The sequence below is a fragment of the Candoia aspera genome, chromosome 4 (assembly GCF_035149785.1).
Source record: "Candoia aspera isolate rCanAsp1 chromosome 4, rCanAsp1.hap2, whole genome shotgun sequence".
Classification (NCBI taxonomy): domain Eukaryota; kingdom Metazoa; phylum Chordata; class Lepidosauria; order Squamata; family Boidae; genus Candoia; species Candoia aspera.
Genome location: NC_086156.1, coordinates 117,003,728 through 117,025,923, shown reverse-complemented (window position 1 = coordinate 117,025,923; position 22,196 = coordinate 117,003,728). Strand labels below are relative to the sequence as shown.

The window sequence follows — 22,196 nt, the reverse complement described above, 5'->3', positions numbered from 1 at the left end:
CGCCATTTTCAACCTTCCCAGCTGGCTTCCGGCAAGCAAAATCAATGGGGAACTGTGGTTCATTTAACAACCAGGCAGATCAGTTAATGACCATGTGCTTTTCTTAACCATCATGTGGTTTGCTTAACGACCACCACAAAAATCATAAAAATCAGGTTGGATTCGCTTAACAACCACAATGCTTAGCGAACAAAATTCTGGTCCCAACTGTGGTAATTAAGTGAGAACTACCTTTAGATTTTTCCAGCAGGCCGGCACACCGTGAAAGAGCCCCTACTCCAGGCTGGGGCACTATGAATGACCCTGAAAATAACCCGTGGCTTTGGAGGTGTCCAGATGAAGCTTTCCTTTCTGCTTGGAAGCTGCTGTGGCCAACACTCTGTAATGGTAGGTGGGAATGACCGTGGGAGACAGGGGGAAGAGCTGCAGACGAGGCAACAGTCGGATAAGAGGCAGCTGAGCCCACAGCAGGAACGGGGGCCTGGCAAACATCTCAGAAGGGACCCTCCCTAGTTTCTGGGGCTGTAAAAGCGAGGGGGAGAGATGTACTTTCAGACTTGCAAGATTGATGTCAGCCTTGCGAGGCAGTCCAGACTGCAAGCAGCCCCAGATGAAATAATTCTACTCTATTGTAAAGTTACACTAACAGAATTTTGCAAGTCTGAAAGTACTTCTCTCCCCTCTTGCCTTTATGCCTAGAAAGAAACTAGGGAGGGTCCCTTCTGAGACGTTTCCCACATCCCCATTCCTTCTGCATGTAAATGTGGTTTATCTCTGTCTTTCTACTGATGGCTGATTTGTCTGAATGCCAAGCTTTTTTTTTTAGATTTTTTAATCCACCTTAATTATTTTTATAATTAACTCAAGGCCATGAACATACCTATATACTCCTTCCTCCTCCTATTTTCCCCACAACAACAACCCTGTGAGCTGAGTTGGGCCGAGAGAGAGGGTTAGGGTTAGCCCAAAGTCACCCAGCCGGCTTTCGTGCCTAAGGCAGGACTAGAACTCTCCGTTTCCTGGTTTTTAGCCCGTTGCCTTAACCACTAGACCAAACTGGAATTCCAGGAATTCCCTAGTGTTTTGGGATTCATCTTAGTCTAGGATGCTCACAGTTTCCCAGTTGAAACTATGGTTGAGTCTGTCCATTAAGGAGTTGTGAGATTAAGGAAATTCCTTAATTAAGGAGTTAAATTTTGAGATTAAATTTTGAGATTAAGGAGTTGTGAGATTAAGTTTCCTTAATGATTAAGGAAACTCCTTAATCTCACACCTTCATTTTGTTCAGCTCCTTCCTTCTCTGGATCTTCAAGACTATTGGCCTAGATTTGCTTCTGGCCCGCTGGACAGACAGGCAGCAAATTTAAACCACCCAACCAGAACTGTGAGAGCAGATTTGTGGCATGGCCTTCTTCCAGGATCTCCCAGCCAAAAAGACAATTTGGAGCTGGATCGAAATCCAACAAGCCCAGCCGGTGGACAGATGCTGAGCCAGCGGGTGCTGCTGCAATAAAGGATTGAAATAGGCAGCACTTTGACCTCCCTTGTCTCTGGGATTTCTATCAGCCTGTTCATTCCCCCCTTTCCTATTCCAGCACTTGCCCTCTGTGTCCACCTAAGCAGTGATGCTCAAGCTTGAATCTTGGACATTCAAAGATGGCAAGGGGAGATGGAAAAACAGCCTGAAAGAGGTGCAAATTCTAGAATGCCCAGTTGCAAATATTTTGCTTAATTATACCTGGAAAAGCAGACTACCTCATTCCATTGTGAGATGAAAGCATCATTTTTCTTGCTTGGGGATGGAAGGCCAAGCCCTAAAAGAATCTTTTAAGATATTGAGAGCCGATCAGGAAAGTCTCTAGCCATTCTTTTGTCATCACTGTTCACTTATTTTTAAGTGAGTAGGAAGCAAATGAGGATCTAAGCCAGTGATTCCCAACTTGAGCAACTTTAAGATGTGTGGACTTCAACTCCCAGAGTTCCCCAGCCAGCCAGGACATCTTAAAGGAGCTGAGGTTGAGGAACACTGATCTAAGCAACAGCCCATCATTGTTTCTTGTCCAAGGCCTCCTTTTGCCTGGGGTGTGTTGTATGCAACTCTGACAATGGGTGCAGGCAACTTCTTGCTTTCTTGAGAGATCAACCTGGGTGGCCACAAGGGATCCTGGGTTTGGATGCATCTTTGGCTCAAAGCAGCTTGGGGCAATGTTGTGTTCCCAGTTTTGCCAGCTGTGGAATGCGAATAAGTGACACGGCATCACGGTGACGACTAGCAAGCACTTCAGGTGCCGAGCCAAGGAACACAGCGAGGAGAGGACAGAAGAATGAAACAAGGCTTGGCAGGCCATACCTTTTGATTTTACATTTTCTCTCTTATTCCCTCTCCAGTTTAACAACTCTAAACCAGGTTTTATTGAAGGCTTCTGGCCCAAGGATGGCTGAGAGGGTTTCTCTCTTCTTCACGGGTTTTAAAGAGCAGCCTCAAATCTGTTGGAAGTCCTGGCAAATCCAGCATGCCACATTTGCATGTGAATTAGCATGTAAATTGAGTTGTCCCACAATGCAACTCTGAGGAAGCTGTTCGTTGCCACTCCCATTTCCTCTTTCTCTCTTTCCCCTTCTTCCACCCAGGGAGAAGCAAGCATGTTGCTCTGCTCTCCATTCATCTGCTCGGGCCTTGATGAAGGATTCTGCCCCTTTCTTCCATGCAGCTCTTGGCAGCTGTAGGGCTGAGAGTTTAGGGCAAACAAAGTATTTAGGAAGAAAAGAAGAACAAAGGAACTTCATCTTTTCCACCAAGATGGATGTAACAGAACAACAAAAAATAAAGTCAGTAAGATTCTTTTTATTTCTTAACCTAATCTGTCTAAGTGTGTGATTCTTTATGCTTGGGAGGGCTGAATGTGTAAGATCAATAACCTGTGTTTCTCTGGCATGCTCACTGAAGCTATCTAAGATAATTTTCTTTTTCTGTGCCAGCTTCTAAGCTGTGTTATAAACTCTGCTCCATTTCAGTGGTTCTAGCAGACCACTAAATTGGCTTCAAAATCACAGGCAGCAGCAGGCTGAATCAAAGATGTTTCCTTCTTCAAATTGTGCCCAATGCACCTGGAATTTAATGTTTTAGGCACCCTCCACTCCTCCCTTTGACTTTATTAAACCTTGTTTGGGAATAGGAACTCAGCCTTCCCTGATAAAGGGCCCTCTGGGAGTTTTGACTGCAATGTCCATCTTCCCAACCAGAGCAACACATCAGGCTGGGGGTGTGTGCACAGCTGCCCTGGATCCATCACAGAGGGGCTGAGCCCAATTATGCATCAGCATTTTGTTATTCCCCTTTTTTTTTTGGCAGGGGAGGGGGAAGCTGAGAAGGCAAAAAGGAACTGGATGATGATGATGTGCAAATAAAGCGAAGTCCTGGAATCAAACTATGGTTAACACTAGCCAAGCTTCGTATGTTGCCTGAAGGTAGCTGCTGGGTCTAACTGGAGGTTGGCAGGGGATGATGGGAGTTGTCATCACAGACAGAGCCTATCAGGCAGGGAAAGGCTTGTAAAAAATCTATGTAAGCCTCAAATACTTTGGAGCTTTTTTTTTTCACCTGACCAAGACTGATACCCTTGCCCATTCCTACTGTGGATGATGGGAGGCAGAAGAATGTGGGAAGCATCTGGAAGTGTTTCTCAACCTTGGCCACTTTAAGGTGTGTGGACCTCAACTCCCAGAATTCCCCAGCCAGCAAAGGCTGGCTGGGGAATTCTGGGAGTTGAAGTCCACACACCTTAAAGTGGCCAAGGTTGAGAAACACTGGTCTGGAGTGAGCACACTTGGCGTGGCCACACACCATGGCAATTCCACAAGGCAACCGCCTGGATGTGACCGACGGAGGATTGTGGCTCTCCCAGGACAACTTAGCCCACACTTCAAAATGTGATATTCGCAGACTGAACGATGCAACGCAGGCGGAGAGGGAATTTGCGCAGGGCTTCCGAATGGGGCAATGCTTGTGCTGGGGAACTGGACCGAACCCCAGGTTGCTTGCATTTGACTAAGATGGAGCCCTGCCAGTGCTGGGACACCACAGCAAAGCCAGACTGGAAGGAGTGGCTGGAAGCGAGAAGCCCAGAGATCCCATTGGTCATTTCTTAGGTCTTCTGAGATGACCCTGAGTGGAAGGAGGTGGCCAAAGCCTGTTTCCAAAAGGAAGGGCCCATCAGAACATCTCCAGTGTCCTTTCCTCAGCCTTTCAAGGAGCTTGGATTCCAGCTGTCCTCATTCCCCCCACCCCAAAGGCGGGCTCTGAAGGACAAGATGCCTTGCAAGCCCCAGTTCTCTGCACTCTGAATGTGGGTCTGACGCCACCTGGATGGGAGACCTCTGGCATTCACGGGTCTCAGTTCTGTGATTTCTATAAGAAGATCCCAGAGACGGTTTCTGCACAGGGGCAGATTGGAAACCCACACACTTGCCTCTCCCGGCGCAGATGGACTGCCCCAGAAGCTGGAGGATCCATAGCCGTGATGATTTGCGACCAAGGGCAAATGTCTCATCCTCTGTGCATTTATCCAACTGCCCTTAAAAGCATCTAAGCCAGACTTCTACACTGCTGAGCTAGATACAATTCACACCGCACAGCCATCATAGCTACCGGGGAAGATGGCTGGGGCAGGGATGGGAATTGTTGGCCAGTACAGTGCTTCTTAACCTTGGCCACTTTAAGATGTGTGGACTTCAACTCCCAGAATTCCCCAGCCAGAATCACTAGCTGGGGAATTCTGGGAGTTGAAGTCCACACATCTTGAAGTTGTTAAGGTTAAGAAACACTGTTCTAGAGAGTGCCAGGTTGGGGGAGAATAATCCAAGCTATTGTCCACCACCACAACTTGGGAAGGCCTTAAATGCATTCATTATGGATTCTATGCTTCCTTTCTTTATTTTTGGTCACCTGCCCATCTGCTTCATAGGATGGCTCCAGTTTCCAGCATCACAACAGAGGGAGGAAAGTGTCTTCTTTGCTCTCAGGATTGGCTGAATCTGTGATCTGCAGATCAAGAACCGCCCCTCCTTGGGCTGGTCTGTCTGTTGAATCCTGCTGGATCCAACAGGCTTTGGGTTCCAACTACCACGTGCAAGAAAAACAAGTTTTTTTTCCTTGCTGATCTTGCCAGCTGTCGTCATTCCTCCTCTTTTTCAGCCCTGCCTGCCTGTCCACCTTGAATCTGGAGCAGTTTCTTGCCAGAATAATCCAATTTTAATAGATTCCACCAGGCGTTTTTACCTATGTAACAGCACCAAGCTTGCCCTGGGAAACCTGCTCATTAAATGAGCAAAACATTGCAGGGGGTGAGTAAAAACAGATGACGGAGCAGGGAAAAATTAAAGGCTTCCATCAAGGATCTCCTCATCTCCATCTGACAGAAGATGCAAAGAAAGAGCAGCTCACAAAAATGGTGGAACCTTGTTTACCATGTACTGATCCGCTGGAGGAGGAGGAGGAGGAGGAGGAGGAGGATTCTTGTTATTTACCATTACTAAGCTGGCATTACTAGTCCTGATGACATAGACTTTAAAAATACAGGGCGATTATTAAACATACAAAAAAGAGAACCAGTCTGGGTTGACTTTCCAAAATTAAGAGCATTAGTTTTGCAACAGAGACAATCCCTTTTCCTTCCACATTTAGGATACATCTTGGGATTTCTTTGAATCTTTTGTTCTGCTTCACGCTCCAGCCCATCCTTCCCCTCCTCCCAGCTCCCACAATAAGCAGCCGAATGTCCCTACCCCCAGCCCCCAGCCTCCTTCCCCCAGATCTTTTGCAGAAAGGCAGATTTCTCTGATGGACGAAACATGGCCTCCACGTTGCACGGTGAAGGTACAATACCTTCTGCCTTCTGCAGAGCTGGGCGGTGTTGCCCGATAGCTATATGGAGACGCTGTTCTGGATTAGTGAAGGGTTCAGGTAGAGATAGCCGATGGGCAGGGCCTTGTTTCTTTCCTCAATTTCTTGAGAGATTTCAGCCAGGCGTTTCTGGAAGGCAGCTATCAGATTCTTCGGCATCTGCTCGGTGAAATGTTCTTCAGGGTAGTGGCCCAGGGGTCTCTGGAAGAGAAAAAGAGGGAGAGGGAAGAGAATGTCACATTTGGAGGCAAAAGAGAGCAAATCTTCAAAGCCATAATCTCTAGGGTGGTACCACGTTGGCCTTTTTGCAAAAAAACTAAATTGCACCCAGCATATCAAATCACTGTGGAAACTTTTATTAAGCATAAGTGAGAGCATCCAGTTGATCTGGAATTGCTAAGCAGGACCAGACCTGGTTACAGTTTGGATGGGAGACCAACATACTACATGGAGGTGACCAGGAGCTGAGCTTGACCTGAAGAGGACTTGACCTTAAGTGATCATCTCAAGAAGTAGTGCATTATCCACAAAACCTTCAGCTGAGTTGAAATATGGTATACAGGTAGTCCTCGACTTATGACCACAACTGGGACTGGAACTTCCATTGCTAAGTGAGGCACCATTGCAAATGGTGATCACATGATGCCAGAATACTGCAACCATCGTAAGTGTGAGCCAGTCGCCAAGCAACTGAATTTTGATCACATGACCCCAGGGATGCTGTGACAGTCATAAGTGCGAGGACTGGTCATAAGTCAATTTTTTTAGCACTGTCGTAACTTTGAACGGTTGCTAAATGAATGATCATAAATCAAGGACTACTGTAATTTTGATACCTGACAGAATCTTAGAGGCTGGGTTTGTATAAAATATATGGAATGTAAAATATTATTAAAGTCTTACTTTGTGCTAATCTTCAACTTTTTGTGGGAATCCTGTTCTATCACTGTTGCAACAATTTACATTCCAGGACCCTGGAATGCCAAATCCCAGAATGTTATGGATGTGTTTGGGTAGGATTCTTAAATTACAGAATCCAGCATTATTGTGAGTCAGTTGTATTCCAGTGTTGCCTTACTGTTCTATCTTTCTACCTATTTGTGGGCAATATTTCCATTTAAAATGCAGTTTTGGTATCATCTTATCTAGAGCTAAATAGCAAAACTCCACTCTTGACAAGTGTTTTTGAGGCTCCTGTGCTTTTCATTTGAAGCTTTCTCCTATCACTTTCTCTTCAATGAGAGGAAGGTATAACTGAATTTTCCCTTAACGTGCTGTTATTTAGAAAAAAAGAAACAAGGGGGAAGGGATAATTAAACTCCCCTTTATAAACAAAGATTATTAATCTGTAGTCCTTCAGAGTGTCGAACAGGAAGCAATAAAAGACATAGAATGACAGAGGAAACTGTTAAATAACACTGCAGGGAATCCTGGCTGAACAGGACTTGCAAAGAGCATTATAAACGATTGTGGTGGGGTAAACACTACTGAGTCCACACACCTGGAAATGAGTAAGGCTGTGAAACACCCATCTGTGCAAACCACAGCTTTTCAGGTGTAGAACCTGGGACACAAAGGCCATCCGTTCCTACTCTTTGGGGACATAAGGCCACCATTCCATTTACCCCTCCGCCTTTGCTATCATCTTCTGACTTACCAGGTCCCCTGGCTCATAGCTGACGATGGACAGCAGTGACAGAAGGGCACACGTGGAGTTGACTTCAGGGAAAGTCTCCAAGATGCTTTTCAAGGAGGCCTTGCCCTTGATGGTAGGAGGAGGCTGCCTCAAAGTGGCCGGCGTGTTGGGCATCCACGCAGCGAAGTCGAACTGTCACAACACACAAGGAACACAAAACGGGAGGGTCTATAGAAGGTGAGACTGGACCTTTGGCTGTGGGCACCACAAACAGAGAGGAACCAAGGCAGGAATGGGGGCAGCTAGGGGTGAAGGCGAGGTTGCCCCAGGAAGCCATCAACTCGAAGCCAAGGCCAGAGCAACACCAGCTGGTCTGAAGATGTGAGTCCAGGGCTAAACCAGAATGCAGACCTGCTGTCATGCCCAGCTCGCAGGAGGTCTCAGCAGTGGGCAGCAAGGGGACATAGCAGTGCAGAAATCCTTCTCTTCTTGATATTTCAGGAGATGCTGAAGGGCACGCTACAGCGGGGTTTCTCAACCTTGGCTACTTGAAGATGGGTGGACTTCAACTCCCAGAATTCCCCAGCCAGCCATGCTGGCTGGGGAATTCTGGGAGTAGAAGTCCACATGTCGTAAAGTTGCCAAGGTCAAGAACCCATGCTGGCTGGGGAATTCTGGGAGTTGAAGTCCACCCATCTTCAAGTGGCCAAGGTTGAGAAACCCGGCTCTGCAGCTAGTCTGGCAGATCCTGCATAATCCCAGTGGCAAAGGATGGAGATCAAGGGAAGAAAACCGACTCACAAAAGGCATCTCCTACCTGCCCACTGTTGACCGCCGAATGCCGGGCAGAGCTGTTGAAGATGACCATAGTGAGGAACTTGGTCAGCTGAGCTCTGCTCTCCAAGGTGGATGGGACACCTGTTGGGGGTAGACAGGAAGTTGGGCACCCTCCAATTCAAAACACCGTCCAACAAAGTTACATTGACCACCATCAGGAGGACACTACATGACCACTGTCATCCCATTTGGGACTCATCCGACATACATAGCCAGGCGTTACTCTATGGGATTCGAATAACATCTGGATATCTCCATCTGATGAGTCCCAAACAGGACAAAACCAACCACATTGTGCCCAGCTCCTGATGGTCAATGTAACTGAAAACACCACACAGGGTATACAGTGTGTTAAAATAGAGAAATCCCCCCACTCCAAGTTGGGGGGGATGGAAGTCATGTAAAACGTTGCACGTGGGGACACGATGCAATATAACATCTGTATCTCTGAGAGCTTAAGGGAAGGAGGACTGTATATCCTATTCTGACAGATGTCCAAGAAAGGCATACAGGTAGTCCTCGTTTAGCAACCACTATTGGGACCGGCAACTTGGTTGTTAAGCGAAGCAGTCGCTAAGTGAAACCATGGCTGTGCTTATGATCTTACTTCAGCTTTCCTTTGCTTTACAGACCTGCGAAGGTCATAAACGTGAAGATGATTAGTCATAAAGTTACTTTTTCACCACCATTGTAACTATGGACGGTCACTAAACGAGGCAGTCACTAAATGAGGAGTACCTGTATATTATTCAGTTTGGTTTGTGCATGTATATTTCCTTTTCTCTAGAAAATGGAGAAGAGGCAAGGAAAATGATGGGTAGAGGAGGGAAGGGAAGCACCAATCGCTGGGGACCTACCACAAAGGTAGTCAAGCAAAGGTCCTCCTTTTAGCAGGAAGCATTAGGAGCATCAATGTTGATGGTGCATCTTCTTTCAGGCCATAATTTTGTCTGCTCAGCAAGGGATCGTTACTGAACCCAGCCAAGCAGAGTTGGCGTGGAGGAAGCATTCTTCAACTTGGTTCCCCCCATGTGAGTTCGACCCTCTAATGGGGGAATTCAGAGAGTTTCCCAAGAGGGGGCCAGGATGGTGACGGCTGGTGGGGAATATTACCTGAGGATGCCCTACTCAGGAAAGCCTCAGTGAAGATCTCATGAATCCAGGCCTGTAGCTCAGGATCCTTCTTCACGGCCTCATCTGATTTGTAGTAGAGTCCAACGATGCCAGAGACAAACCTGAAAATTACCCAAGCAAAATGGAGAAATGGAGTTATTTCTGATCCGAAATCCCAAGACTTCTTGGAGACTCGACAGCAGCATGAGGAACAGAAACCTGACAGATGTATCCAGGCAACTTTGGACTAGGGAAAAGCTCAGTTGTTGTTATCCTGCCCTCTGAGAACATCGCAAAGGGAGTGGAGACCTGTCAGGGGAAGTAGAGACTATTACCCTAAGGCCCAGGGATCCTTAAGGAGCCACCAAGGAGATCTTTCCAGGAAATTATAGTTTGTCAAGGTAACTTCTGACCCAAAAAAACCAGTAACTGAAAATCTTTTAAACCGGTTTAACTGTTTGCATTAATTTTTTAGCTTGCCAGGTGTTTTCTTAATCATCACCTTTGCTAATTAAAGAGGGGAACAAAGTTTTGGTGCAGGCCATCCATTCGGCTGAACTTGCAGGAACGCATCCGGAAGATGCAAGAGGGGAGATGTGGCTTTAGGACAGAACTTGACTTCCATAATTAATACCTTCCACCCCAAATAATTGGGGAACAGTGCTTGATCTCCCTTGCCTTTCTCATCCTCATTTGGCATGTCTTTCCTCCAGTTTCTTCCCTTTGAGGTTGAGCAGACTGTGACACAGACGCCAGGTGTGCCTGAAACTACTTTGATTAAGATTGGCTATGCTGTATTAATTTAAATTGAAGTGGTTTGGGGCACACCTGGCGTCTGTGTCACAGTCTGGTCGACCTTGCAGGGCTGACATTACCAGACATCTCCACCCAAGGACCTAGCATCAGTTAAAAGTCAGTCATGGACCCCTGTAAACCCCTAACATGGGGCAGCTGGGTGGGTCTCTTTGTGGGGGGCCCATGTTGCAAAAAGGAGAAAAAAAGAGGTGTTTGGGGGATCTTTTTGCAGCGGGGAAGCTCTGTGGAGACGACAGGGTTTCCATGCCCCACTGGAAGGAGTTTGCCTGCCATCCTTGGCAACTAGCATGTCTGCTTCGAAAGGAAACTTGGGCTGGTTTAGCTGGATTAAATTGGCTAAAACTCTACTTGCCCCTCTGGCAAGGGATCAATGGGTGGGCATCAATTTCCAGTTCTCTTCCTTGCTTTCTTGGGTGCAATGGGAGCACTGAGAAATTTGGTTTATTCTAGTGGCATGGAAACAGCAGTAATGTGGAAATGCTCTAACAATGAGCGTCAGCTTCTACAGCCGAAAAAGTACTGAATGCAGTTTCATTTAGAACTTGTTACCTTTTCACCCTCTGCTTTCGCTCACTGCTTCCACCTAGAACTGTGGTTGAAGGTGCAAAGCACCGGGTTGAAAAAGGGATGAGATGATATTGCACCACTTGGACAAGCCTCAGTGTGGAGCCTAATTCAGGGGAATGGAGGCTTTGCAGCCAGGCAGCTTCACCCTGTTACAAATGCCCAGATTTTTCTTCCAACACCCCAACAATGCACACACTGTGTACTAAAACAGAGGGCTGGGGGGGCTGTCTAGCAGTTTTTTAATTTTCTTTTTTGTGTGGTGTGAGGGATCTCTTTTAGTCACTCCCAGACCTGCAGTGGCTTGTGACAGGACACTGATTATTTTTTGTATGTTCTTGTTCATCAGGTTAGCTCACTGTGTTCTCAGCGTTCCAAATTTGACTAGAGGGAAAGATTGTGGACCACAAACACATTCCTTTGGAGAGATTTTTGGAGTTGGACACCTGCGCAGAGCCAGGTAAGAGGGACAAGACATTATAGGCAGGAAAAGTTGAGATATTCATGTCCCTTCTGCTTCAGGATATTTCAGAGCTGTGTTTCTCAAACTTGGCCACTTGAAGATGTGTGGACTTCAATTCCCCAAGCTGGCTGGGGCATTCTGGGAACTGAAGTCCACACATCTTCAAGTGGCCAAGTTTGAGAAACACTGTTTTAGACTACGTAAACCCTCTCCAGCTTTGAATTTGGAGAACTGAAGATGGTTGGGTGGGTTTCACTTCCCTACATGGTGGGTACAAAAGCGATCAAAGGCACAGAGAGCTCTGTTTTCAGCCAGGCAGAGCCATATTTACTCCTGCTGAAGACAGTCCCAAAATCCCAACTCCCCAAAACTCACTCACTTCTCAATAGCGTTCCAGATCTTCATCCCATCGTCCCGAAAGTAGTAGTTGGTTAGGGAGGTGACTCCCCTTTCTTCAAGGTCATCGGGGAGGCACAGCGATGTGTAGTTGGAAGCCTCCACCCCTTTGGCTAGGAGTTTCAACATGCCATCCCGGCCCGTTGCGGTGGCCTGGAGAATGGGGGATACGAGGTCAACAGCCATGAAAACTGAATCATCTTCTACAGAAGGCTGAAACAGACTCATCAGATGGTGTCTTGGGAGTGACCTACTGGGTCCCCCTCTCTTCCCGTGACGAGTTAGACATGGCATCCTTTAGTTCCACTGGTAAAAACTGAAGGGACTCACCCATTGGGGTGGAGACCATCTGAGCAGTAACTGCTGTATTTCAGAAATGGGTTGGTTTCTCACGCAGGTCTTCTATTCCATGGAACCTAAATCTGCTGATTCCTTGGCCACGTTTCCTGTCTATTAGAACATCCTGGTCTTTGACTACTTCTATATTTCCAACTATGCTTAGGAGAATTACACTTCTACATCTATCTAATTATGAAGAGTACTGCAGAGCAGCGTTTCTCAACCTTGCCAACTTTAAGAGGGGTGGACGTCAAGCCTTGCTGGCTGGGGAATTCTGGGAGTTGACGTCCACCCCTCTTAAAGTTGCCAAGGTTGAGAAACGCTGGTTTGGAGGAACATATACAGAAATGCAGAGCCTATCAAAGGGAGGCATTTCTGTTGTCAAAATATCTCTCTCACCTTATCAAATACCCCTCCTGGCTGGATGAGATCAGTCCGAGCAAGGGTATTAATATGGAGGGTATAACGAGTATGGGGTATCAGAAGCTGTAAGAAAGGAAGGAAGGAAGGAAGATGAAAGGGATACAAATTAGGCTTCACCACGGAATACAGTTTTATTCTATCTGCCTCCTAACAATGAGTTCTACCAAATTTCATAGAATCATAGACCTGGAAAAGTCAGGGATGTCCATGGGCTGTGGTCATATGTGACATGCCTAAAACCCAGGCAGAACTTTGATTGTACCATTATGGCCAGCATCTTGACTTTTTTTCACCATACCCCGCAGACCGTCCTGATTATGATCATCTTGTTCAATCCAGCTGGCTGGGGAAGTCTGGGAGGTGAAGTCCACCCATCTTCAAGTGGCCAAGTTTGGCCTAGACCAGAAAGGCCTTTTTAAGGCCAACCTAGTGGGGTGATCCCACAGTCCCTGGCTTTTCAAAATCTCCATGGTCCTCTCTCCAGGTTTGTTTTGAAAGCAACAACAACAACAACATCTTAAGAAGCAAAACAAAGATTTTAGTTCGTTCAAAAGAAATCCGTAGCTCCCTCAAGATTATCTCTGGGAACCACCGACATGTGCACCAGACCAACCACGTGCTGGGACACCCATTCTCAAGACAATTACCTTGTAAATAGGATGACACATTGGCAACTGCCGGAGGGTGGCCATGGTGTAGACTTCACAGTGAAAATGAGCTTCAAGAAGGTGGGTGTTGACTTCATGGACATGAAAGTTGGCCATTCTCACCCAGATCTTGGCTAAAGTCCAGTCCCATTTACGGTCTGTGGGCAGGAAGATGGGACTGTCCAGGCCAGGGGTCTGGCTGAGCTGTGAGGAGAGGGAAACAGTATTTCAGCACATTCATCCACATGCAACAGCTCTGTGGATCCATTTGGTTTCCAGTTTTCCAGTCCTTAATTGTAACAGATTCCAAAGCCTTCTACTGTATATGCCCTGCTAAAAAGGGACCTCTCTGAAAGCTGATTCTCTTCTAACTTGGATACTGTAATAAATTAAGAATTATTCCTCAGCATTGGAGCGACAGTCTCCAGGTTACACAAGCATTCTGTTCATGAAACCCTTGCGTAAACCCATTTCTGCACATGTCAGATCATGTGCCGAGATAGGCGCAAAACAGCTGTTGCACCCAGGGCTTAAAGTTGGGTGTGTGCAACTCAGGACTTGCCAATCCCAGAAAAGAGTTTATGGTGTATGGTACTATCAAAGGCAGATCTGCCCAGCTTTAAAAATTTAACAGTTCTATCCACCGGGCTCCCTAATTGGTTGGTTTCAGATTTTTGGCCAGGGAATTCAGAAATGATGGGTGTGTGCATATTTACTGGTTGTGCCTAAGCCAAGTTCCCTAGCAGGCTTTGGGCTGTATGGTGACTTCCTAGAGACCCAGTCAAGAGGGTGCACAGATGCAGGAGAAAAAACCCTGTTCAACCATCTATCTCACTGTTTCTCAATCTTGGCTGCTTTAAGATGTGTGGACTTCAACTCCCAGAATTCCCCAGCCAGCATGGCTGGCTGGGGAATTCTGGGAGTTGAAGTCCACACATCTTAAACTTGCCAATGTTGAGAAACACTGATCTATCCTGTTACCTGGATAGCTATAGGCATCATCTTCCCATCTGAGCTGAAGTGCAACAGGCAAAGTGGGGCTGCAAGATACTGGTGCTTCCCGTTCAATCTGCACGTAGGGATGTCCTCCAGGATCTTGTAGTCAACGATGAAGATGTTCCCTTTCTGGGTGGGAGAGAGAGTGAATTGAGCCTAGGTCTGTCAACTTCGGAAAACCCAGTTCTCACAATTGGGAACTGGAGGTTCCCAGGCCCTTTTCTCTTTGCAGCAATCATATGAGCCAAATCCCATGTTATTCCCATTTTTGAGAAGGGGGAATGGGCATTGACGAACCTATCTAGGGCTCTGCCATGAATTGGTGGCTAAGGAAACAATTGGAGACCTGACTCCCAAATTCAGATTCTGTCTGAGCTTCTATTTACCGTGCTACAGCTCAGATCTTTATGAGGACATCTCCTGGTGAGGTTTCCAGCGGCCAAAGGAATGTATGAACCCCCAAACCATCTATCTTCTCCAACCCATCAGAGGTGCACATACGTTACCTTCAGCTCTTCCTTGAGCGTGGTGGATTTTCCCAAACTACCAGCCACCATTTCCTCCGTCACAGGGAAATTAGTTGGGATCTGGGTGCATTTCCGGAGCAGGACAGGATTGACTCCATTCAGATATTGATAGCCAAAAAAATCATCATCCATCCAGTGATCCATGACATGTTCTGGATTTATAAAAAAGCTGTTTTAAGGAGGTTGTGAGTCCCTATTTGCTACAGCTTTATGTTTACGCATTTAAAAAGGAAAGAAAGCGAAGCATAGGGTGCTGGGGTGGGTTGCAAGGGAGAGGTTGATCTGCATTTCTTGCCATTGGGGGGAGTGTTTTTTTTGTTTAAAGCAAGGGGGGGGGAAATATCAGAAGCATCCTTCTCATGCCTTCATCGCAGAAAAGACGTCACAGAAACGAAAGGCCAGAAAGCCACAACCCAAGTGAACAAGCAACGCATCTACAGTAAAAAAAGAAAAAAAAACAGTGTTTGGGGGTCTGTGGCTTAGAAAGAAAGGAGAAAAATAGAAAGTGGGATGGAAATGCATACAATGGTATGTGGAGTGGAGAAAGTAGGAAAGGAAAAGTTCTCTCTCTCTTTTTCCTAATCTCCTGGGATAAGCCAATCAAGCTAAATGTTGGGAATACGGGAGAGAAAAAAAAAGAAACATTTCTCCCTCCCCCCTCTGTCTCTCTCTCTCATCTATATCTAACTATCTAACTATCATCTATAGATTTAAGGGACTGGACTTAGTAGATAGGGTCCCGGAAGAACTCTGGACAGAAGTTGGCAGCATTGTTCAGGAGGCGGCAACAAAATACATCCCAAAGAAAGAGAAAACCAAGAAGGTCAAAGGGCTGTCTGCTGAGACACTAGAAGTAGCCCAAGAAAGAAGGAAAGCAAAAGGCAACAGCGATAGGGGGAGATATGCCCAATTAAAGGCAAAATTCCAGAGGTTAGCCAGAAGAGGAATTATTCCTTATTTAAAAATAAGGAATTATTTTTAAACAAGCAATGCGCGGAAGTGGAAGAAGACAATAGAATAGGAAGGACAAGAGACCTCTTCCAGAAAATTAGAAACATCGGAGGTAAATTCCAGGCAAAAATGGGCATGATCAAAAACAAAGATGGCAAGGACCTAACAGAAGAAGAAGAGATCAAGAAAAGGTGGCAAGAACATACAGAAAACCTGTATAGGAAGGATAACAATATCGGGGATAGCTTTGATGGTGTGGTCAGTGAGCTAGAGCCAGACATCCTGAAGAGTGAGCTTGAATGGGCCTTAAGAAGCATTGCTAATAACAAGGCAACAGGAGACGATGGCATCCCAGCTGAACTGCTCAAAATCTCGCAAGAGGATGCTGTCAAGGTGATGCATGCTATATGCCAGCAAATTTGGAAAACACAAGAATGGCCATCAGACTGGAAAAAATCAACTTATATCCCCATACCAAAAAAGGGAAACGCTAAAGAATGTTCAAACTATCGAACAGTGGCACTCATTTCACATGCCAGTAAGGTAATGCTCAAGATCCTGCAAGGTAGACTTCAGCAGTTCATGGAGTGAGAATTGCCAGACGTACAAGCTGGGTTTAGAAAAGGCAGAGGAACTAGGGACCAAATTGCCAATATCCGCTGGATAATGGAAAAAGCCAGGGAGTTTCAGAAAAACACCTATTTCTGTTTTATTGACTATTCTAAAGCCTTTGACTGTGTGGACCGTAACAAATTGTGGCAAGTTCTTAGTGGTATGGGGATACCAAGTCATCTTGTCTGCCTCCTGAAGAATCTGTATAACGACCAAGTAGCAACGGTAAGAACAGGCCACGGAACAACGGACTGGTTTAAGATTGGGAAAGGAGTACGGCAGGGCTGTATACTCTCACCCTACCTATTCAACTTGTATGCAGAACACATCCTGCAACAAGCTGGGCTTGAGGAATCCAAGGCTGCAGTTAAAATCTCTGGAAGGAACATTAACAATCTCAGATATGCAGATGATACCACTTTGATGGCTGAAAGTGAAGAGGAACTGAGGAGCCTTATGATGAAGGTGAAAGAAGAAAGTGCAAAAGCTGGCTTGCAGCTAAACCTCAAAAAAACCAAGATTATGGCAACCAGCTTGATTGATAACTGGCAAATAGAGGGAGAAAATGTAGAAGCAGTGAAAGACTTTGTATTCCTAGGTGCAAAGATTACTGCAGATGCTGACTGCAGTCAGGAAATCAGAAGATGCTTAATCCTTGGGAGAAGAGCAATGACAAATCTCAATAAAATAGTCAAGAGCAGAGACATCACACTGACAACAAAGGTCCGCATAGTTAAAGCAATGGTGCTCCCCGTAGTAACATATGGCTGCGAGAGCTGGACCATCAGGAAGGCTGAGCGAAGGAAGATCGATGCTTTTGAACTGTGGTGTTGGAGGAAAATCCTGAGAGTGCCTTGGACTGCAGGAAGATCAAACCAGTCCATCCTCCAGGAAATAAAGCCAGACTGCTCACTTGAGGGAATGACATTAAAGGCAAAACTGAAGTACTTTGGCCGCATAATGAGAAGACAGGACAGCCTGGAGAAGATGCTGATGCTGGGGAGAGTGGAGGGCAAAAGGAAGAGGGGCCGACCAAGGGCAAGGTGGATGGATGACATACAAGAGGTGACGGACTCGTCCCTGGGGGAGCTGGGGGTGTTGACAGCCGACAGGAAGCTCTGGCCTGGCTGGTCCATGAAGTCACGAAGAGTCGGAAGCGACTGAACGAATAAACAACAAGCTATCATCTATATCTATCTATCTATCTATCTATCTATCTATCTATCTATCTATCTATCTATCTATCTATCTATCATCACCTATCTCTATCATTTATCTATCTATCTGGAAATTGCAACCACGAGATGTGGAAGTCATTGCTGGCGTGGCCAGCTTTGGAAGATCGTATCATCAACCCCACGGTCACCAGGAAAAAGGGGATTTGAGAAATTTATGAAAATACGGTTGTTCCTTGTCCGGTGTTTCCAAAATTCCAGTGCTGGAGGAATTGCTCACCTCTGGACCCCAGAATAATCTGTCTGCCCTGCGTGTCTGCCGATCACCCAGATGACTGACCGACATCACAGGCAGACAGACCGTTACACCCAGCGAGTCGGGCCCCTTGATCCAAAAGCCGGCTTGGGGGAAAATAGGCGAGTCAGACGGGCGGATGCCACGGCTAACAGCCCACGGCGGAGAGCTGCCTCGTTCTGGTCCGCTTGACAAAGGGAGACCCACCTGTGACGGGAGTTTTGTGGAACCAAAAGATTTTGCGGAGATCGTCTAGGTTCTCCCAGGACTCCGCGAGGTGGGAGAAGCCCTTCAGTCTCAGCTCCAGCTCCCTGCGAGGAAGGACCGCCACGGTGAGCTGGGAACGGTGGGCGGCACCTTGACGCCCACCAGCTAGGCAGGCAATTCCGATCCCGGGGGCATGGCCAGGATGAATGATGCCAATGCCGCAACCAGAACCCACTGCTGAAGAGCCACGCTGTTGGAAAGCCTTCCCATTCCCCGTAAGCACCTAAACTCAGACAAGCATACGTTGACACTCTTTTTTCCCTCTGTGCCCTCTTCATCTGCCCCAGCTGAGGAGTGAAACAGGCTGGCATTCTCCTTAGCAAAGTTATGGCCTATTCTCTAGCTCAGTGTTTCTCAACCTTGGCAACTTGAAGATGGTTGGACTTCAACTCCCAGGATCCCCCAGCCAGCCATGCTGGCTGGGGGATTCTGGGAGTTGAAGTCCAACCATCTTCAAGTTGCCAAGGTTGAGAAACACTGCAATAATCTTAAATTATAATTTAATAACAGTCCATTGGATGCGGTCAAACAGAGGCTGGACCGCCCTCTGGGATCTTCACTTTGAACTCCTGCGCTTGGAGGAGGGTCAGATTAGATGGCCTCAAGGGAACCTTTCCAGTCGAGGATCCTCTGCCTTTCCAATGAGAAAGATGCTATTCTCTCTCTCTTACTAGGAGAGAGCTGGAAGGCTGCAGCAGAAGCAGAAGCCTTCACCACGGCCCGCCACCCCAGTTACTCACGACTTCAAGGTGCGCATGGCAAAGATGGTGCTTTTGCTGAGCAAATACTTGGAATTCGAATGCAGGTCGTCGGTGGTGTTGGCGTCGACGCACCTTGGCCAGCCTGGGGCATAGGTCTTCCAGCTGTAATGAGAAAATGCAGACAAAAGGAAGTTTTAGAACACAGACGAAGCTATGGAACTCCTTGCCACAGGATATGATGGCTGAAAAGATTATTCTTTGGGGGAATTCTGTCACTGGCTCTTCCGCAACCTGATGGTCTCCAGAGACACTGGATTGCAAGGCTGCTGGTGTCAAGGAATTGTGGAAGCCCAAAATGACAGCAGGGGTGGGCGCCAGGTTGGAGGCCCAAGCACGTGACTCCAGCAAATCTTTCCGTTTTAATGTCTCCTTTGAATGCTCAGAGAGGCAGCCACAGATGTAGCTTTATCATTTCAGTCTCCTTTGTGCTGCACACACACACACACACACACGCAGACACACACACACACACTCCATTCACTTCAATGTCCACACTGAAATCCTTGGCAGACTTGCTTATGATTTTTGTTTAAGATTTTTTTATCCTGCCTTTATTATTTTGATAAATAACTCAAGGTGGGGAACATTCCCAATACTCCTTCCTCCTCCTCTTTTCCACACAACAACAACCCTGTGAGGTGGGTTGGGCTGAGAGAGGGATTGGCCTAAAGTCACCCAGCCGGCTTTCGTGCCTATGGCGGGACTAGAGCTCGCCGCCTCCTGGTTTCTAGCCTGGTGCCTTCACCACTAGATCCAACTGGCTCTTATGCAATCATGACTTTTGCTGTAACTGGCAGAGCTTGGGGTTTACCTAATTCAGGCCCCAAGTGGGAGGGTAAATCTGAAAGCTCCCTCGTGCAAAGCATCCATTCCCCCCCTTAGGAGGCTAGCTCCTCGAGCAAGTGGCAGTTTCTCCCAGCATCCCTCCTTCTTCAGGCACTCAGCCCCTGAGATCCAGCTGAGCAGCTGGCAGGTGCGAGAGGGAGGGGCCGGCCGCCTTGCTCACCCGTAGCATTCCTGACGCTTGTCCAGCTCTTTCTGGCGATGTTCAAGCAGGAGAGGTTTCTCCAAGTCATCATCCACCGTTTTGGCTGCCAGAAAGGAGAGCCATTGGGGTCAGAGGGCGGAGGTTGCCTGCAGAGGCAGTCCGCTTTGCCATCCGTGGGCCCAGCCTTCCCTAACGCGCCAGGGTGGCCTTCAGACACTGGGACCCCACTGGATGCTCAGGTCACCGTTCCGACCTGTTCCACCGGCTAAGGCTAAGTCCAAGTCCTGAATCCAACCTGGCCCCCTGCAGTATACCGGACATAGCTTATCCCCAGCCAGCCAGGGCGCTGGGGATGCTGGTTACTGCAATACCACACACCTGGGTGGCTTCAGGTGGGAAGGGCTGTCCTGGCCCAGCCCTTCTGCGTTGGGACCTCTCTCCTGGGAAGCAGGGAGAGAAGGGAAGGGCAGCGTCTGGGTCCCAAAGCTGGCACCACCCTCTGCCGTATCTTGCAGGCCCCTCTGCGGAGCACTCATCTGCCTTCTCCCCTCCCTCCCAGGCAGAAGAAAGAGGCCCTACCTGTCCCTTCCCGCAGGAGCAGGGAGCAGTACCCCTCCAGCCACTGATAGGAGGGGAAGTGGTACGTCTCCCCGCGCGGCGCCTTCACCCGGACGTAGTTACAGAACCAGCTGTCTTTGGGGAAAAACAGGTAGGGCTCCTTGTGAAGGCGGACCAGCAGGAGGGGGCCCAGATCCTGCTCGCACGGCACCACGTACTCGTCCACCTGGATGCAGGAGACAGTCCCCAAAGGGGCTCAGGCACTGTGGGATAGAGAGACTTCCGGCTTCTGGACAGGGCAGGAGAGGAGAACAAGGACTGATGGAAACTGGGGGTGTCATTTACCCCTTTTAAGGCTTCTATTGGCTTCTCCTCTGCTCCACTCCTACAGTTGTCAATCAAGCAACCATCACAACATCGATGTGAGCCCTCCTCCCCGGGAGAGCAAGCCTAACTCCTTCCGCTCTCTGGGGTGGGACCAAAGGGGTTGCATAAACGTTTGACGCCCCTCCCAGTTTCCAGACCCGATTCCGCTTGTTTCCATTTTGCAATCGAGGGGGATTCCTTTCCAGCCCCTGACTTGATGAACTGGCCCAACCCAGGATTAGTGATTAGGTTTATTATTATTGATAGGCATCAGAAAGTGACAAAAGATTGGCCAATCTGCTCTCTGCCACCCACCCCAGAGCCTCTTTTTAATCCCCGCCCGCCGGGCATACTCACAGCTCCCGGAACAAAATCTTTCCCGAGCTTGTCCAGGCGCTGCTTGGCGCTTTCTGCCCGTTCCCCCACCAGCGTGATGGAGATGCTGCTGTAGGTGCCCGCCAGAACCGTCTCGCCGGTGGCCACGTGGACTTTGTAAACCGCCATCTGGAAAGCTGGGAGAGGACGCACCGAGCACAGCCAGGGAAGAAGGATTTGTGCTGAGCCGATGACCGGACGGGCCGGAACACCCGCAGCAGCTCCTCCCCAAGAGGGCTTGTGCGCCGCACCTGCCGCGGATAATCTGGCCGCCTCCTGCGCCCGGGGCGAGAACCGCAGGTGTGAAACGGGGCCGGTGCCCGGCTTGGTGGCACAGGCCTGCATTTGCTGCTGTTGCTCCGGAAGGAAGACCCGCGTGCCGTTAGTGCAAAACCACGCTGGCTACTATTGCCCCGCCCTGGCGTTTCCACAGCGGAGAAGGCGGGTGCCATCTCTTTGGTGGGCTATCAGGGCATGCAGCGCGCCCCGCTCTCCCACAACCACAGGTGTTGTGGCGTCGGACACCTTGCTCAGCTGAGCGCCAGCCACGCCGGAAACACTGGCCGCCTTCCAGCGAGTCAAGGCGCAACCACCTTTCCCTTCAGCCCCAGTGGGTTGGAGGCTCTACCCGAAAAGGGCGAGCCCTTGGTCTCCCTTCTTCCCCGCTGCGCCCCAAGACCCCAGGCTGGAGATCTCGTTCTCTTCCTCCCTTTCCTTTGCCTCTGCACCGAAAATAAGGAGGCGGGGGGAGAGGGCAGGGGAACAGCAGCTTTGTAATTCAACGGGCGTAATGCTGGGCAACCCTCGTCGTATCCTTCCGAGAAGCCATCCGCCCGTCGGCCAGGCAGGGCGCGCAGTCTGGGAAGCGCAGATCGCTCTGGGCTGGGAGAGCAGAGCCCGCAGCGATTTCCAGGGAGTTACGGGGCAAGACAGGCATATGTGGAGAACAAGGAGGGTTATTTTTGGAAAAGTGTTTTTTGCAGCTCAACAATCACTGCGCAGTTTGGGATCCAGGAGAAACCCCCGAGCCCTGTTTTTCTAGTTTCAGCTTGGTTTTTCTGAGGATGAGGCCTCCCACCGGGCCCTGCTGGTGAGTTTTCCCCAGCAATCCGGACCCAGTCGCGACGCCCCCCGCCCCCGTCCTCATGGGCTTGTGTTCCTGAAAAGTGTCCAGAAACTCCCAGCAGAA

The 22,196-nt window shown here is 48.3% G+C and overlaps 1 protein-coding gene across 1 annotated transcript; it reads right to left on the bottom strand.

The window, feature by feature from the left end:
* Nucleotides 1–5,850: 5,850 nt before the first annotated feature.
* On the bottom strand, nt 5,851–21,174 carry ALOXE3 (arachidonate lipoxygenase 3). The gene is made up of 14 exons (XM_063301669.1): nt 20,990–21,174; nt 20,288–20,492; nt 19,727–19,811; nt 18,700–18,822; nt 17,900–18,003; nt 14,639–14,811; nt 14,118–14,261; nt 13,137–13,340; nt 12,466–12,552; nt 11,711–11,880; nt 9,489–9,610; nt 8,356–8,456; nt 7,560–7,730; nt 5,851–6,103 (listed from the first exon to the last, which is right to left on the bottom strand). Exons 1-14 carry the CDS (start codon nt 21,134–21,136, stop codon nt 5,924–5,926), a joined length of 2,016 nt encoding a protein of 671 aa, XP_063157739.1. The 5' UTR covers nt 21,137–21,174; the 3' UTR covers nt 5,851–5,923.
* Between the last annotated feature and the right edge of the window lie 1,022 nt (nt 21,175–22,196).

Excerpts from the sequence above, each read along its gene's own strand:
- ALOXE3 (XM_063301669.1), bottom strand. The coding sequence starts at position 21,136 with ATGGCGGTTTACAAAGTCCACGTGGCCACCGGCGAGACGGTTCTGGCG. Across the intron at positions 14,262-14,638 it reads CGCTCAAGGAAGAGCTGAAG|AAAGGGAACATCTTCATCGT; the intron begins GTAACGTATGTG and ends TCTCCCACCCAG. Across the intron at positions 11,881-12,465 it reads CAGGAGGGGTATTTGATAAG|GCCACCGCAACGGGCCGGGA; the intron begins GTGAGAGAGATA and ends CCCATTCTCCAG.